This window comes from Dunckerocampus dactyliophorus, chromosome 5 (assembly GCF_027744805.1).
Source record: "Dunckerocampus dactyliophorus isolate RoL2022-P2 chromosome 5, RoL_Ddac_1.1, whole genome shotgun sequence".
NCBI classification, from domain to species: Eukaryota; Metazoa; Chordata; class Actinopteri; order Syngnathiformes; family Syngnathidae; genus Dunckerocampus; species Dunckerocampus dactyliophorus.
Window position 1 is genome coordinate 22616403 of NC_072823.1, and position 18971 is coordinate 22635373.

The 18971-nt window shown below is 42.3% G+C and overlaps 1 protein-coding gene across 2 annotated transcripts in view; it reads right to left on the reverse strand.

Annotated features, from left to right (window-relative positions):
- met (MET proto-oncogene, receptor tyrosine kinase) overlaps window positions 1-18971 on the reverse strand; it is a 68261-nt gene that overhangs the window by 35582 nt on the left and 13708 nt on the right. For both annotated transcript variants that reach the window (XM_054775756.1, XM_054775755.1), the window contains exon 3: window positions 334-537. In XM_054775756.1, coding sequence (XP_054631731.1) covers window positions 334-537 — 204 coding nt within the window. The remainder of the gene's footprint in view (window positions 1-333; window positions 538-18971) is intronic.

The following is an 18971-nucleotide window of genomic DNA, read 5'->3' on the forward strand; positions in this document are numbered from 1 at the left end:
AGGTAACCAGCTTGCCATGTACATTACTGCCACCTACAGGTCTGGAGTAAAATAGCACTAGACTTCTTTCCTCCCGGGCCTATAGCCCCACACAAAGACAAAAGTTGTTTAACAGTAGTGCCTCCTTCCTGATTTAAATGCGTTAAAGTTGAGAGAAATACAGCAGGTGTGAATGAGTGCCGCTTATAAACAGCTGCGCCATTAGTGGAACATTGGAGGCTCACTGGGCAGAGGTCAAAGGCTGAGGGGTTCTTTCTTCCAATAACACGCTCCTTTAGCCGTGTCTAACACAAGCACCTGCATCTCCCCCACATCTTCCTGTCAGGTTGTTACCTGAATGAGTCGTCCGTCTGCTGTACCCAGGAAGGCAACGGCGCGTCCGTTTACGGGCACCACGTTGATGGAGGTGACCAGGGTGTTAGTCAGATCCTTGTGCCAGTACTCCAACCTCTGCACAAACTGGGTCACCTGCAGACGGTACTTGCCTTCCTTGCCTTCGTGGATACCCTCGTGGGGGTCGCAGTCGTCCGACGAGCTCTGCAAAGAGACGGCGGGGAAAGGTCAGGAATAAGAGCAGAAGTTTAAACCAAGGCAGATCCTCGATCCGCATGATCTTGTCACGGTATCGCTATGTATTCTTAATACCATCAATAAAATGCAATATTGTGAAATTGTACATTTCGGAGTGGCCTTTTATCGTGGTCAACCTCAGGCATACCTGTGCAATAATCATGCTATCTAATGAGCACCTTGTCATGCCACACTTGTGAGGTGGACAGATTATGAATTATGAACGCTCACTAACACAGATTTAGACAGATTTGTGAACATTACTTGAGAGAATTTGTGTATGTAGAAAACGTTTTAGATCTTTGAGTTCAGCTTATGAAAAATGGGAGCAAAAACAAAAGTGCGGCTGAGAAAACAGGACCAGTGGCGCACTAGCTTTAGGAGAAAAAATCAATAGGATTGTTGTCCCGACATAGAGCCGGTTAAATTCGCAAGTGTAATGTTTGAAGATGAGAAGCTGGCAGAGCACTGGCTTGGAACAAAGGCATTGTCTGACCTTTGAGCATGGTTGCTATCGGCATCTTGTGTCAGATATAACTCTAAATCAATAGGATTCTTGTATTAGAAGACAGAAACAATCATGGAAATTTCAAAAATGCAATGCAAATGCAAATGCAAATGAATGCAAAATGTTAACCCCCCCTCCCCTGCCTTAAAAGTGTCTATTACTAATAATAATTACTAATATGATGACGAGCTATCTGCTTTCATATGTAGGGGCCTTTTTTTGGAGGGTGGTGGGGGGGCACAGCTAAGCCCCCTTAGCTCCTCTTTCATCAGGCTGCGCTCGTAATGGAGCTGTGGCTGTGATAGCGCCCTCAGGCTGAGCGCAGCCACTTGGAGTGAAGGATCATGGGAACACTTTCATGCTAGCTTACATTCCACGGGGGCGACTTTTCCCTCCTCTTGTGCGAGAGTGTCGCTCGTGCACGTTGTTGTGTCTGTGCCCGCTGGAGCGGCGAGGGATCTCAGCGACCAAAACCAAAGTTTGATGTTAAACCCCTCCTTTAGTCATGGCCTTCATGGCCGCCTCAGGTTTCATTAATTATTAATGACCGGCGAGGGGGTGGGCTCTTGGGTCCTTGACCTGGGCTGCTTGAACGAAGCTTTGGCTTGTTTGCGTAGCTTCACTGCATGATGACCTCGTCACTGGGAGCAGGGGGGCGTACATACCGGTAGAGGACGGACTCAAAATAAGAGCTTCATCTCATTCATGACCTTTAATAGCAAAGCCATCTCTCTCTGACCTCTGGCTAAAGCTTTAGCTCACAGGCCAAAGGTCATAAAGTCATTATTTTTGCTGCATCAGTGCTTTGGCTTTGAAGACGTCAACAATGGAGGGCTCGTAAAACTGAGGTTTCTGTGAGGCTAAACAGGAGGAAGTGAGGTAGGAAGATGAGGTAGGCGAGCGTGCAGACACTCAAAGGCCCTCAGGGCTCAGACGATGGCGGGAGGAAATTGAGGCTGGAAGTTTTCATTGCTTCACTCACAGCTGCAGGTTGATCAAAAGTGACAGAGTCCCAGTTTTAACAGTGCCATTTCCAGCTCTATGGTTATCATCACACTTTCATCTTAATCCTTTCGGAGTCACGAAAAACAAGGGCTGCACAAAAAATCTGGATGATTTTTTTTGTTTTACTTAACGAGCTGCATCACAACCAATGCCATTTTACTGTTGTCGGCATTGTGACGGACAATTCCTGCTCGCTCTCTCTGTATCCCAGTGAGCCCTGAGTTAGCTCCGCTGCTCCAGTTATACCCACTGATGACTGACACCACCATCATTCATCAGCTCGTGGCAGAAGCAAAAGCATCAATGAATTGACTTGTCTTTATTACGTGCATGAATGTATTGTGGAGTCATGTTTTTGATTTCTATTTATTTCTATTCAAAAAGTCCCCATCAACAGTCCTTCCCGGACCTCCCAAGAAGAAGGTCAGAAATACCACAGGCAGTTTCTTTAAAGACGAACAAGACAATGAGGAGTCTAATAATAATGATAACAATCAAAAAACAGTATGATTTCTTTCAAATGTAAGCACATAGTCGTGAACATGGTGTGTGTGTGTGTGTGCGAATCGCAAGAAAATCATGACTTACGTATTTTAAGAATCAGCCACAAAAACAAGAAATGCATATTGGTAGACGACCAGAATGTATCCCACCAGACATCCTTGTCACTCATTATGTAAGATGAAACCTAGTGGTGAAGTTGGGAAGTTCAACTTAGATATTTGGAATTGATCAATAATTTTAGATATCTGTTTTAGCCTATGTTGACAATATAAGAGTTTATTATTCTGGACATTTGTTTTTATCAGTGCTGTGACCCATAAGGTGGAAGGCTATGATGCTATGACTTTGCAAGTACTGTACTGTGGCTGCATGGTTCAAATCTGTGTTTGTACTTTTTGACTGCAAGTAGTGAAACCCAAACGGAGCATCTGCTGTTGCCACTTGCAGGTCGTTTGAACAACATCTGACACTAATGGAGGGATAAAACCAGAACCCCAATTTTATGTGTCACGTTGACATTAAAGCACATATCTCACATTTCTCTGACGTTTGTCCAGGGAGAGATTTACGGCGCCGGTCGATGTTCAGTGACTTTGCGGGCCATTTGAGGAGCGTGTGTTTGAGCGGCGTTACCGTCACCGCGGGGCGCCCACGTGAGACACTGAACACCTCCTGGCCCGCACTGTACCGACTGGCATTGTGAAGAAAACAACAGCGACGTGATTGGGTTTCACTTTCGAGGGGCTCCCTGAGCCCCCGGCCTGGCTCTGTAAGCTGATCCACCAGGCTTTAGTGTCAAACCCTAACTGAGGCCCGCGGGTCAAGCGTGAAAACACACCTGAGCCTTGGACTGGACCGACCCGGAACACAAGAATGTCAAATATTGTCACTGTGGTGCTGAAATAGGCTGAAGCTGTTAAACCAAAATACACACAGCACTAAGTTCACTGGAATGGGTGACCTTCGACCTCAGGATCACACGTGCAATTGTGCGCCAACTACCTTCAGCACGTGTGATGGTAAAAGTGAAGTGTGCTGCAACAACAAGACAACGCTCACAATGCACGTTCTTCTGCAACCGGACCCTTGGCTCTCGTAGGCGCATGTGTGTGCGTCTCAGCGCATATGTGCCACAAGCCGTAAGCAAGTGGGCGCATTTGTCGCTACGTGCTTTTGAACGCACACATGCAAAAGCATTTCGCCACCGTGCGCCATCAGCGTGCCGGGGATGGTCAAGAGAAGCCGACAATGAGGCAAGGGCAGCCCGACGACGCTGGTGGGGCAGCTGGCCTCATGCCTGGTTGGTGCCAACACACAGATAGGTGACCCAACAGTGGTGCTAATATGCAGACAATGCGGCCTACACGTTAACACCACCTCAAGAAGACACCAGCTCCTTTAGTCAAATCAAACTGGAAATTTTGAGCCTCTTTCCTCAACAGTTTGGAACCACTTACAGTCAGGTGTAAACTTTACAACAACCCTAAGGTGTGGCATGTAAATTACTGTACATTGGTGGCGTCCCCTATGGGTTACACTTCGGAAGACATAGCGAGCATACATGCAATACAGGTATCCTCAAAGTCACATAATCATGAGATAAATGATGGACACTTCCTTGCTAAGACCTGCCACATTTTGCTTGAGGGCGTCCATGTTTTTCAATCTTACTAAAATTGTATACACATGTGCTTGTCAGTGCTCTGAAGGTGTGTACCAGATTTTGTAGTGATTTGGCTAAACACCTTAAAGCAGCGGGTGTTGTGTAGAGTACTGGATCAGAAAAGTAAATGTGTGTGAGAAAACCCACTATAACAGCACTGCACTACCTTTGCTGCATTAAGTGGACAGGGTGGACAGGGTCAGCATCGTTTTTAAAAACATCCACTTTGTTTTTGTTTGTGCATTTTCGGGCTCCCAAACATGTCATGTAAAGTTGTTATCTGTTGTCAGCTAAAAACAGTCTCCTCTGTAGCTTCCTAATTGTCATGTGAAAAGTCCACAAGCGCCGACATGTTGTCCTGTTTTGTTGACTTAAGGGTTTTATCAAATCATGTGCACCCAGGAAGTGTTTGTGTGCTGATATTGTCTCATTCAGCAGCGTCAATCTGCTGTGTTTGCTAGCTAGCAAAGTTATACTTCCTATTGTTTGGCAGATCACGTGACATGCATGTTGTTGTCACATGTCTAAGGAGACAAACACAAGTCCTTCAGTAGCGAGCAGAACAAAATAACATTTCTGGTTCCGAGCAGATGCAGCAATCATTCACAGGCCGCTCCCAAAAGAGCTTTTATTTTTGTAGAACGGCAGCAGTCCAGATGCCAACCTGGACGACCCATGATGCTTTGCTGCAGCCACAGTGTTTGCGTTGTCAACATGCACGACTTCCTTGTCGATGCTCTCAGAAGGGTTCTGATGTGGTTTGGACCGCTGGCTTCTGAGCCGTGTGGCGCTCCTGTGTCATCAGCATGTGAAGATCACAACCCGTGAGTCCAGCTAAGCTGTCACGTGTGTCCATTTTACTCATCCGCCTTTGGATCTGGTCCACATGTGTGCCAGTCGAAGGGAAGTTCTGACAGCTGTCTCATCTTCTTCTGGCCCACATGTCGGGACCTCATGTTGACCATGTTGACGCTGTTTACCAGCAGAGGTTAGGACTGCTCTTTCTGTCTGCTGGTTCTTGTTTCATTTTCTCACTGCTGGTTCTGACTTCTGGAGGCAGGTTCTGACTTCTGGATGCTGGTTCTCACTTCTGGTTCTCATTGTTGGTTGTGGGCACTGGTACTGATTTGTCTCTGATTGCTAGTTTTGGATGTTGGTTCTCCATTCTGGTATTGGATGCCAGTTATGATTGCTAGGTCTCACTTGTGGTTCTGGCTTCTGGTTCTGACTTCAGGCTTTGCATGCTCGTCCTTCTCATATATTGTGCTCACTTCTGGTTCTACCTTCTGGATTTGGCAACTGGTTCTAATTCGGCTGTGGATGCTAGATCTGGATGCTGGTTCTTGCAGCTAGTTAGACATGAAGATTCTGTCTTTTGTTTTTGGCTTCTGGTTCTGACTGTTGGTTCTGCCAGCTGGTTCTGGATGCCGGGTCTAATCTCTGCTTCTCACAGGCTATCCTTTCATGTAACATCAGCAGCATCATTGAGTTTTGCGCCCATATTGTACACACAATCACTAGCACTGGACTTTTTGGACTTTTCTAACAGCGTCCAGCTTTCCTTTAATGGCGAGCACATGTATACATGTGTCAGCTGCTCTGATGGATGAACGACTAGGTGAATGAATGAATGGCTTCAAGCATTTGATGGATCAGACCCAAGGAAGACTCCAACCCTCCAAAGCGGATGCCTTTGTCAGCAAGCTGCTGACATCCTTTAGTTTCTTCCTTGCTGTCGGAAAGAATGTGCATGGAAAAGAAAGGTTTTCGCTGTGGAATACTTTATATGCTCTCATTGGCTGCTTTATTAGGTAGGTTGTGTTCAATGTGTGACCCTAGAAGGCCTATTTAATGAAGGAGCAGCTTCATCAGAGGGGGAGTGCTCCACAAATCAACCGCTGGATGACTCGAGCAACATTTGCACCTTATGAAATATGGCTCCTTTATATCTCATCTCCTTCTTTTCATCTTTTAATTCCTTTTTATCGGTGAGCCGTAACTCCAGCAACTGAGTCACTCTGACCTTCTGATGAGGCCAGCAGCAGGAGCAGCAGAATCCGTCTTGTTTGGTAAATCCAGCAGCTCCAGGAAGGGGCGGAATCCAAAGTGTTGAAGCGGACGTGACAGGCTGAGGTGAAAAATCACAGCCTCATGCGTCCTTGGAGATATTTTAGTACCTCATTGGCAGGAAGCGGGATCATCCGTCACAAAGCCCTGCTTCTGTACTGTTACGCTGGATTAGTCACAATCATATGACTTTCATAAGTCACATGCACGCTGGTGAAGGCTATTAAACAGTTGGTGTGAGTGTGCGTCGTGTCGCCAACTAGTGGCCTGGCATGCAAATTACAATCCACTCACTCTTGCAGCTCTGTCAATCGTTTTCAGATGTTTTACTTTTTGTTTGCTTTCAGGTAAACGTCAAAAGGCACCGTGGTTGAGGAGTTGTTTTACTCAAGATTGATTTAAAATATGATTTATAATATTAATACATAATTACATAAATTAAGATCGATTTATAATATGCATAAAAGCACTGTTGCTATGGCCAATTATTTACACAACAACTCTGTTTTTGTCATAAAACTGCAACTAAAAAGTGTTGTGTATTGTTCTCTTGGAAACAATCAAAATGGAAAAAAAATCTAAAATGAAAAAAAAAAGATTTGCATGACCCGATAACTACTTTTATGCAAATGAGGCATGTATAGCGACAATAATAAAAACAATAATGCATCAAAATCAATGTTGTTTTCAATCACTGATCTAGTCAAGGCTGTAGTAGCAGCTTCATTCCAAATATACAACTTTGCACCTCATTTTTGGAAAATACTGCTGATTTTGTGGTTTTCCCATTGAAAAGAGATCTGGGCTCTTACAAAAACGGCATAAATATTTAAAAAAATGCAATAATACATAAAAAACTGACATCTATGGTTAGGTCTGAAGTTGTAGAAAAGATGCAGTGAAAGTCAAAAAAATACTGACACATGATGATTTTTACACTTTTATGATATATTTGTTATTATTATATTTGTATTTATTATTTATTTATTTTAAATATAGCAAATGAAGTTAAAAGAGTAACTTCATTTTTAAGGGGCCTCAGGGATTAATAAGTGTGATCACGGATCGATTTCTTTGGTCTACAAGCCTGTTTAGCGTGTTTCAAAATGTGGAGTTGTGAGAGTTACTTTTTAAAAAAGTTTGCCGTCTTCAATTAACAACACTGCAGCTAATCTATGCTGTCAAACCAGCTCAGAGGAAAACAGCAATAGTAGCATTGTTGTCAAGGAGAAACGTTCCTTCCTCCGGCATCAGTGAGGATCAAGAGGATGAGGAGGAAGAGGAGAAGATGAAAGCTCTGCATTGACTTGATAGCTCCTCTGTTTGTGCTGCATTGTCTGGCGGCCGAGCAGGCTGACAAAGGCCAGCAAATGTGTGTGTGAGTGTGTGTGTTACTTGAGCACATTGGTGTGTGAGCAATGTGTGAGGATTATGTTGGAATGAGACATCCTAACCAGATGTTTGAAGCATGTCAGTCGTCTGCTTGGTCAAATGTACAGGAGAAACACTACAAGGTCAGAGGTCGGCGCTCCTAAATTAGTTTTAAACGTTTTAGCATACAAACACAACTGAGTTTTATTTGTTTTGTCCAACTGGGTCATATGACCGCGTGTGTCTCAACCCTCTAAAGCCATCACTGGAGAACATTTGCTGAAGGAAAACATGCACTGATAACGTTGACCAACTCTACCTCTAGCACACTGGATGAGAAACCGTTCAAAACCAACAACATTCTTCTTTTTATATCGTAGAATATGACCAAAAACAGTGGCGTCCAAACTTTTTTCTCAGAAATCAGGCAGTTTTTTCCACAGAGAGTTGGTCATAATTTATAAACATGATAAAACATGTCAAATGCACAGCATACACATACCAGCCCACAATTTCACATGTTTAATGTCTTGATGTATCGCTGTTAATGTTTTTCTGCCAAGCGATGAGACGTCGCATTGAACGCACCGCAGTTATGTGAGGTAAAGTGAAGGTGAAACTTACATATAACATTCTCCGACACTGCCACAGCTTTAAAAAAAACATCTGTTCATTGATCATCTTATATAATCATTCATTAGTGGTGAGTACCTACACATTTTATACTTGTGTGTGAGGAATCCATATGTCAAAATAGTTATTTTTTATCTGTGTCTCGACTCGCATTTGTCGTGATTCGCTAATACGTCTGGAACGGAACCCCTGCGATCTACAGTACTGTATCTAAGGAATTCATTACATTTTCAGAATGTGCTGAGGGCCAATAACAAACGAGTTGCGTGCCAAAAATGGTCCCTGAGCCGCACTTTGGACACGCATGATCTAGTGCAATAATCTCACCAATAAACCCTGCAGGTTTGAAGGTGACAAAATGCACCAATTTTGAAGATGCATGCAAGATGCATAATGAATCAGAAGCCATTCAAAACCAATAGCATTCTTCTTTTGACATAGCACAATATGACATAATCTGAGTATAGTTGTCAAAACATTTACCAATATGACCTTTAAACGACCTTTGTTGTTGATGCTGTTGTCCTTGTCTCTGTCCTTTTTTTTTTGTCCCCATCTTAACACCCCCCTCTGTTTTCTTTTCTCTTCTTCTCTGTCCCCTCCTGCTCCGGTCCGGCCGCTCCAAATTTGCATAATAACAAGCATCCAAGTCAAATAAATTCTGTATAACAGGGGAACAGAGTAAATCTAACACTTGAGGGCATTTAGATCTACAATTCTATCTGCCTTAAAGGCTGGACAGGACAGGGGAAAAAAAAATCAGCTAACTTAAACAATATTAGCTGTTAACCAAAACCAACAGGGTTCTTGTTATGACATACTGTATAAACATACTCTAGCTCAGGGGTAGGGAACCTATGGCTCGGGAGCCAGATGTGGCTCTTTTGGTGACTGCATCTGGCTCTCAGACATTTGTTAACGCCACAAAATGTATTTAACAAAATTCGCTGACATTTTAAAGTAAAACAAATCATCGTATTTAAAGTAACGTTCCAAATATAAAACTTGTTTTATGCATTTTAATCCACCCATGCAAACCATCTGTCCTGATATTTTCTGGGGTCAGACATCAAAACTCAATTATTACTGAATAATGCAGTAGCCTACCCGGGTCATTGACAAGTCAAGAAGTACTCTTCGCTCCTTTGATCTAATAGCCAGCTAGCTAATTCTGCAGAGCCTTTTGACAAAAAGAAAGAAACATGAGTGCGGTACAAAACCAAAAGTCACATTAATGGTAAGTATTTTATTTATTATTGGTTAGCTTCAGTATAATGTTATTAAAAATAATACATTCAGAGACTTATATTCTAAAATTGTTGGTAATGTTTAAAAATGCCCGCATTTAGTTGTATTGAATGTTTGAAAAAAAAAAAAAGGCTCTCATGGAAATACATTTTAAAATATGTGGCTCTCTTGGCCAAAAAGGTTCCCGACCCCTGCTCTAGCTGATCAGCTGCCAAAAATGGCATGCACCAATATAACCTTTGGACTGCTGATTCTCAAACATCTTGAATCAGGCAATTTTTCAAAACCAATAGCATTCTCGTTTGACTTACAGGAAAAGACAATAAGCCTCAGACAATCTTTGGACAATTGCAAAAAAAAAGTACCAACAAAACCCAATCATCTTGGGTCTGAAACAGTCCAAAACCGTCAGGGTTCTTGCTATGAAGTAGGTCTGCCATAATAATCAATAAATCAATTAACAATAAATAAAAATGAACGACAATTTTGACGGCCTCGATATATTGACATGTGCATGCATGTTTGTTTTCCTCGTCTCTCTCTACCAAAGAGGTTGGATGACAAGAGGGTTCACTCCATGCATCTGTCTCAACACCTGGGCGCCTTGGTTTTATAGCGGAATGTCCTCCTGTCCTCCTGTCAGTCATTCAGTATCTTTGCTACATGCTCGCGAGTCCACTACTTGCTAACTTTTAGGGATACTCCGATCAATCGGCCAATTTCCATGAAAATGCACGTGATTGGCATATGCCGATGAATGCCTTTCAACGCTGATCACAAAAGCCGATCACCTCTGGCTCGTATTTATTGCAGCATGCAGCCTGTAACGAGCGCCCCTTGCCCACTCTCCTTCACACTGTGTCATCCTCTATAGGTTTCACAGGTGATAAATGTTCTCTTGGAAAAGAGAGTCAAGTATGTTTTTGTCCAAATGAAGGTGATTTTATGGTTCCCTTTTTCATATCATATAGCCAATAGATAGGGTGCAACCAGGAATTCTGGACCTCATAAAAAAAAAATCTAAATCACGTTGGGTGCCCCCCTTTTATTTTTTAATAATTACCTATTTTTTGGACACCCTGGCAGTCAGGGGACCTTGGAATTGTCCTAACTTTTCCCCCTTATACGCCACCTTGGGCCAATAGCACTCATCATAAATAAATTAAAAAAATTACACTTAATCTATCTGATCGGTATCGGCCGATTTTGACTCATGAAAGAATGGTATCGGAATCGGCAGCATCCCTACTACCTGTGTGTGTCATGTGCTACAGATATTAATGTGCGATACCACTGATTTAGTTTCCAATCCATTACTAAGTAAAATTCAGGCTGGCATTGGTGATACCGATCTGATACTGTGGTAAATTTTAAAAAGTAGTGTATTTCATATTATAGCATAAAAATACAAAACATTTCCATCCATTCATTGTCTATGCTGCTTATGGTATGCTGGAGCCTATCCCAGCTGACTTTGGGCGAGAGGCGGGGTACACCCTGGACGCCAAGCAACCATCCACACTCACATTCATACCTATGGACAATTTAGAGTTGCCATTTAATCTAACATGCGTGTTTTTGGAATGTGGGAGGAAGCCGGAGTACCCACAAGATATTTAATTAATTTATTAATTAAATAAATTGAAAATGTAAAAAAAATGTATGATTTTTACCATGAATTTATGTATAATTAATTTATTTATTTTACTCGCATTAGTATGCCAGAAATTATCATTAAATTAATGAAAAAACTGGTCTCAAAGTAATGCATAGAATATTACATACATATATTATCATTACATGACTGCATAATAATTTACAATAATTTCTGCAATAATTTGTTGGACAATTATCGTCCAGCAAAATTTGTTATCGTGACTGGCCTAGTTGGAAGAAAACTGAGGATCGTTCTTTAAATAATAAATCCATGCTCTCGTGGAATTTCAGGTTCCAGTAGCAGCAACACAGCATGCAGTTTACACAACAGTACAAAATAAAATACAAAAAAAAAAAAACAACAAAAAAAAACATATTCCTTTGATGAATTTGACAAAAACAACAAATACCAATGTGACCTATGACCAGGCTTTTTTAAGAATCATGACTCATTTACTGAAAACTAATAATGTACTTGTGGGCATTGAGTAATCGTTTGGCCTGAAGTGTGGTAAAGACATGAAGGTTGTCAACAACAACATCATTGTGGCAACATTCCACAGTGGGTCCATGTTGTGCTGCTACAGGATCCCATGCATGTGCAGGGCGAGCTGGCGTGTTAGCGCTATATTTCTTGCTGCCATGCAAACTTGACTTTGCCTTTTAATTACTAGTACAAGTAGTAGCTTGGCGGCCGCAGCCCTGCACGCTCATTTGCTGCTCCGCTTCACTCTGTGATTAGAAAGAAGCCTTTTAAAAGGCCAAAGAAATAAGAGCAACTCGGGGTCGAGGTGAGGTCGACGGCGGCATGAAGGGCAAAAAACAAAAAAAGAAGGGGAGGTTGTTTTTAAAAGGTCCTTCATTTAGAGCGCGGTGGATAGCAGATAAGCATTCTCATGCCTTACTTCAAGATATCAACATGTGGTGAAATACACGGCACACACCGATGATTACAACATACAGTGTTTCCCAAATGTGAATGCAGCCCTCACATTTCAGCAACATTTGATCATACCTTGTCAGGGGACAATAAATCAACTTGGATATATTTTAGAGTAGTCAGTGCACAGCTTGTATAACAGTATACATTTCCAAGTACTGTCCAATCAAAGTGAGTCGACACAGACGTTACTGCCTGAAAACCTGGAAACACAAGTGAGTAGCAAGATAATTGCACCTTGTCTACAGTAAAGCATGGTGGTGGTATGAGTGCTCCGGACACTGGGGAGCTACGGTTCATTGAGGAGAAAGATAAATTCCAACATGTACTGTGACACTGTGAAGCAGAGCATGATTCCCTTCCTTGGGAAACTAGGCCACGTGGCACTTTTAATGACAGTATATTATGTCAAGGGACAGTCCTGTAAAAAGTAAATGTGTAGGTACTTTAGAGTAGTCAGTGTACAGCTTGTATAGTATTTGTACTTTATTTATCCCACAGCGGGGAAATTCACTATATGCATAGCGGTATACTGTAGATTTACTATCCACTGAAAAAGAGTCAACACGCAGCCATTATTGTTTAAATACCTAGCAACACAAGTGACTACACCTCACAGTGCACATAACACAAATTGTGTCTTTAGTGTGTAATTTTGTGTGAGACCATTGTTACTTAGCACTGCCTTAATCCTCTTGGACATGGAATTGACCAGGTTGTCGCTGGAATCTTCTTCCACTCTCTCTTCCATGATGACATCACTGGTGGGGATGTCACTTGCACTTGTCATCTTGGAGGTGCGTTTGTAGTCCTTCTCATGTTGGAAAACTGCCATGTTGCCCAGTTTCTGCTTCGCAGTGTCATCTTTCCCTCAATCAATCGCAGCTTGCATCCCCAAGTTTCATTCCGTTTCCAGGTCATGAGATTGTTGTCACCAACTGTTGCTAAGTAGTGGTTGCTTGTTGTTCATGTTAACATGTCAAAAATGTACTTAACTAGTGTTATACGCTTACATGTTAGTTCAATAGCTCCGAAGCCATGTGAAATACACACTAAATCCACATGCTATGGGATGCAAAATTCTACGAGGGAACATGTCTCATCACACTGGCGCCGCTTGATGCTAACGAGGCAGCTAACGTCAGCGCTAGCTATGCCGCGACGGTTAAAGTTGCAGACTTTTGGCAACACAGCTCACGCCCGTGGTTTAACACGCCATAACAAAGTATTTCCACATAGTGGTTGCGCCTCCACTCCACTTTCTCTAATACCGTAGAACGGTATGACAGACTATTTTAGCGGTTTTGAAACCACGACTTTTCATACCGTGGTATACCTTAAAACCGGTAACCTGCCCATGCCTACTTGCAACTCACTTGTCTTGCCCGCTTTTAGGCAATTACATTTTCCTCAATGAACCGCAGCTCCCCCAGTACCAGCAGCACTCGTGCAGCCTCTGACCGTGACACTACCACCATTATACTTGACTACAGGCAATACACATTATCTTGCCACTCACTTGTGTTGCCAGCTATTTAGACAATAATGGTGTGTTGACTCATTTTCAGTGGATCGTAAAGCCAAGCTGTGAGTCAAAAATAGGCATTTTTAATGGGTAGGCGTCTCAATTATGCTTTTACATGATGTTTTTAGCTATTCGTAGCCACCCGTTTGTCGTACCTTAACAAGATACAGTAAAAGTTTATGTCACTTTTGTGGCATGCTCTAGCTTTGACTCCTCATGGCTGCTGCTCATTTCCCAGCGAGGATGACAGCTTGGGGCCGCCGACCGTTTGCATATTTACTACTCCATACTTTATCTCGGGAACAAAGATAAGATGTGTACACAGCAGCAGCCAGCATCAGCGCGCACGTTTGGCTTTCCAGCAAACAACAAGAAAGAAAGCAAACTCCAGGCCGAGCTGATCATTAACCAACATGGCTTCCAAACCAAGCAGCTGCACTAAACGAGCGCCGACTCATGGAGAAAACGGCCGGGAAATGCCTGCAGATGTGAGCAAGAACAAAACGCTCCAATGTGACGAGGTGGAGCGCAAAGGAAATGTTGAAATGAGGCCGCTGCGTTCTTGGCATGTCTGCATCTATTGATCTTGATTACATCATCAGGTAATCATTGGTGAAAAACTGATCTAGACCACTGACCATGTGTGACTTACAGCAGTTTTTGGGAACATGATCATTGCTGGCCCACCTAAAAATCGACCGTGAGACAGCAGATAAGTTACTAAAGTAAATCATACGGTAAAAGAATTCAGCAGGCCTGTCTTTAATGCTGTTGGTGACATTTTGAATGTAAAAATGTATGCAGCATTGCTTCAACAATTGAATGAACAGCATAGTTGACTACTTTAGACAGCAAACTAGATGAGACAGAATCAACAGCGCCTCTCTTGGTTGCAGGCAAGTAGTGCACTCTATCTTCACTCATAGTGTATTGTCAAAAGATTCCCGGTGTTGTAATGGTACACGTTTCTGCCTTACATGGCAGAGGACATGGATTCAATTCCTGGCCGGGGCTGCGTCAGGAAGGGTGGCCGGTGCAAAAACTAAGCCAAAACCATTCATGCGATTCGCTGTGGCAACCCCTGGCAGGGAAATGAAGAAAGGGAAACAAAAACTGGTACCGTCACAAGATGACTCAGAATTCTGTTAATAAATTACTACGCCAGTAGCGGTATTGCCCTCGTAGAGAGATCTCAGGATGCATCAGAATTAAACTAGTCCTCTGGTGGCGTCACAGGAACGACAAAAATATAGTTAGCTTGTTTTTCGTTTAACAACCAAATTTTTGTCTGGAATTTTGTTTTGGCTTACATTCGCCCACTTGTTTAGCATCTAAAATACCGTCCGGTTTGTTTGCACCAGCATCTTTGATGCACAAGATGAAAATTTGCGATACTTGTGATTGCGCAACGCATTGTAGGACGCGGGCGCTATTTTAGGACGTTTGTATCAGAGATACACGACAGAAAAAAAAAATTGGACCGCACAAAAGAGAAATGCGATGGACTGTACCGAGTCAAGGGTGCAAAACCTCAAAATTTTACTGCTTAAAAAAGAAGACCATCGTCATTTCAGAGGTATGTAAATGTGATGGTGAGGCTCAGTCATCGGCTGCATGCACACACGCACACATACATGCATACAGAGTGTCCCGCATAAGTCTATCAACACAGCGGCGCATTGAGGGTGACACTCATTTTACATCTCATTTTACATCCATAACACTCAATTCTGCTTCTAACAGCAAAACATAAGCACAGTCAAACATAGCACATGTCACCAGACATAAGGCATCTACGCCGGCACACTTCGGCGACGTCACTGCCGCCAGCGTTTGTTTTTTCTTCCATTTTCTATATTAAAACCGCAACGTACATGTTTATTAGTTTGAGAACGTTAATAATTAGTTTGATATATTTTCTACATTTTTGCAAATTTTGGTTCAGGAGAATAATGTGTTTATTTTGTGTAGTTTTGTTAATTGATGGTTTTGTCGGGTGTTTTTTCCAACAAATCTAGGTAAAAGTGATGTTAAATGTTCAGTTGTACATTCATTTGTTATTTGTAATTGTTTTTGCATTAGTTTCTGTATGTAAAACTATAATAATTGTCTATAAAATGTGTTTTGTGTTAACATTTTTGGCTGTCTGGAACAGATTAATTGGATTTACATTATTTTCTATGGGAAAATTAGCTTTGGTTAGAGCCCCTTTTGGTTTGAGTTAGACCTTCTGGAGTGGATTAATGATGTCAACCAAGGCACCGTTGTAATATAAATAAATAAAATATATATTAAAAAAAAACTGCACGAAGAAGGACATATGTGCCAGTCCCAGTATGATGCGCATGGACTTGCTTAGACACAACGTCCAAGTGATGTAATGGCCCACCTGTGGGTGGGTGAGGCCGTGGGTACAGGCTCAAAAAACTTCCATTAGACTGATGACTAGGCTAGACAGACCAAAGAGAAAATTTTGTATTCCTGCACATTTATTGAGACCCTCACCAAACTTTTGTGAATTTTTTCACCCCTCTACAAATTTGTGTTGTTTGCTAGCTGCATGTGTACATCTAACTACTGCTTTACTTTGTCAACATAAAATGGGATAATGGGAGTACAATAAGGCTAGTTAATGCTTCACAGTGACCACAATGAACCCCACATAGCATCATGCAATTGTTTACTGTATATATGAAATATAAGTCTTTCTTTCACACAGCTGGTGTAAAAGAAGACTCTTTCAGCATTCACATAGTTAACAACTTTATTTACTGCATGTATATTTTGATTATGTGTTCAGGCCTGCAAATGTTGTGACCATGTCGATGGATGCAAAGATGCGATTCCTCATGTACGTCAAAGCTGCTCTTGATCCAATCACACACTCACCGGGACACAAAGAGGACAGGACAGGAAGGTAGAACATTGATTCTTTTGTGGCGCCAAAGGCCCGCCTGCCTGCCTACTGAACGCTCCGCTGGGTTCTGAAGCGGGCTAAACACTGGCACGGCAAGCTAGAGCATGCCGAACTCAAAAAAAGTCCTGGGAGTTAGCGGCGACTTACTGTACAAGCAAATATTTTCCAAATGGATTAAGAGCTGAGTGGAGGAAGACACAGCTATAAAATGTCATGAGCCGACTATTGTGTGACTTCAGCAGTGAGCGAGCGTCTCTGCAGCACATCTGCTTTCCAAAGAGGCAAACAAATACCAGCTTAGTGATGGCATGAGCGAGCTGGGGCATGCAGAGCTGAGATGTCCACACAAGCTTCTGGATCTGCGGCACTAACCATCAGCGCGCAGCATTAAACCCACCTATTGTCATTAATCTTAACACCTGCATAGCCTGGCTGCATCATGATGTCACACACTGGGATCTAATTGCTTTGCAATGCATTTACAGGCCACTTCATTAGGTACACCATATAATGAAATCCAATATGAAAATTCAGATAAGAATGTTCCCTTGTGATTGACACAGTCTGAAAGGTAGACATTTAACAATATGTTTATTATTGTGCTATTGTCGTACTGAGAGCTGTTTAGACCACCTCTTGCCGTTAAACTGCAACAGAAGAATGTAGATAGAAAGTTATGTGAAGTAAGCAGACTCATATTGAAAGTAGCGGGACTCCAGCGTTTCCTCACTTGTTCGCGGGGATGGGACCAGTCCAATCCAGTAGTGGTATTGGGTTCCGATACCAATTTCATTCACTTAGCAGAAATTGTCGATTACACCTTTGAGCCACGTCTGTGTGTTAATGTTGTCAGCAAACACAGTTAGAAGAATAACGGCAAATGTAGCCTAAAGAGGATCAGCAAACTTGGCTGTCTCCACACACGCACTGCAGCCATCCACCTCACTCACACCACACCAGTGCAAGTGCTACGCCTGACGGATTCACGGCCACACAAAACGTCAGACATCAAAAGCGACGTAAAGAGTTCTGTGTCGTCTGACTGTCTGTGAAGCCGTGAACGCATCAGGTTCAGCGCTTGTTTCTGTGTGTACGGCGCTGCATGTGTGGATGCATCTACTTTTGCTGACATTCTTCTAGTGACAAATGTTAATACTCTTTTGATGTGGTTGCATATTAGCAAACAAAGCTGTGGTATTGGAATTGTATCAGGATTGGATCAGAAATGAAAAAATGTGCATCCCTAGTTGTTACCAAAGTTTGGTTTGGTTTGGTTTAATTTGATTTGAACATGCATGAAGGTTACAATGAAATACATCTCATGAATCATCCTTTCACAGTTCCACATGTCCAAAAGGAGTAGGAAGAAGCAAAGCAAAGCTTATTTAATCCTATTCCCCATCCATTCCACATCTAGTACAGTACATATTATTCACTTCCTGCATTCCATGTCATACTTTCCATATAATAATCAGTGTAATGATAAATAAATAATAAAAAATAAAAACAAGCATGACAGAACAATAAGTATAATAATCAAGACTCTTCTGCCTTATATTTAGCAAACATCAACTGCTTGTATTGTTTTTTGAATTTGCTCATCTCGGTACATTGTTTGAGTTCCTTGCTCAATCTGTTCCATTATTGAATTCCACATACTGAAATGCTGTGGGTTTTCAGCGTTGTTCTCGCATGTAAGTGTTTTAAGTTGAGTTTACTTCTAAGATCATATTTCTCCTCTTTTGTAGAGAAATACTCTATGAGGTTTTGGGGTAACAAGTTATTGTTAACCTTATGCATTATTTTAGCAGTTTGAAAGTTTGCAGTTCAAGTTTGTTTATTGATGAGACTGAGGTGGAGAGGGTGAAAACCTTCAAGTTCCTTGGCACACACATCAACGAGGACCTCGCCTGGTCTCACAACACCCAACAAATTATGAAGAAGTCCCAAAGGAGACTGTACTTCCTCAGGAGACTGAGGAAATTTGGCATGTCCACCACAATCCTGAGTTGCTTCTATAGATGCACTATACATAGTGTCCTTACCGCCTCCATCACTGTTTGGTACGGTAACTGTACAACACGTGATAGGAAGGCACTCCAGCGGGTGATCAAGACCTCACAGAACATTGTTGGGGCAGCCCTCCCCTCATTGCAAGACATTTATAAATCTCGAGTCCTACGCAGAACACACAACCTCATCAAGGACAGCACACATCCACAACACTCATTATTCACACTCCTACCGTCAGGCAGACGCTCCAGGAGTTTGAAGTCCAGGACCACAAGGCTGGCAAACAGCTTTTACCCACAGGCCATCAGGCTTCTCAACGAAGCACTCACACACACAGCACGCAACACACGC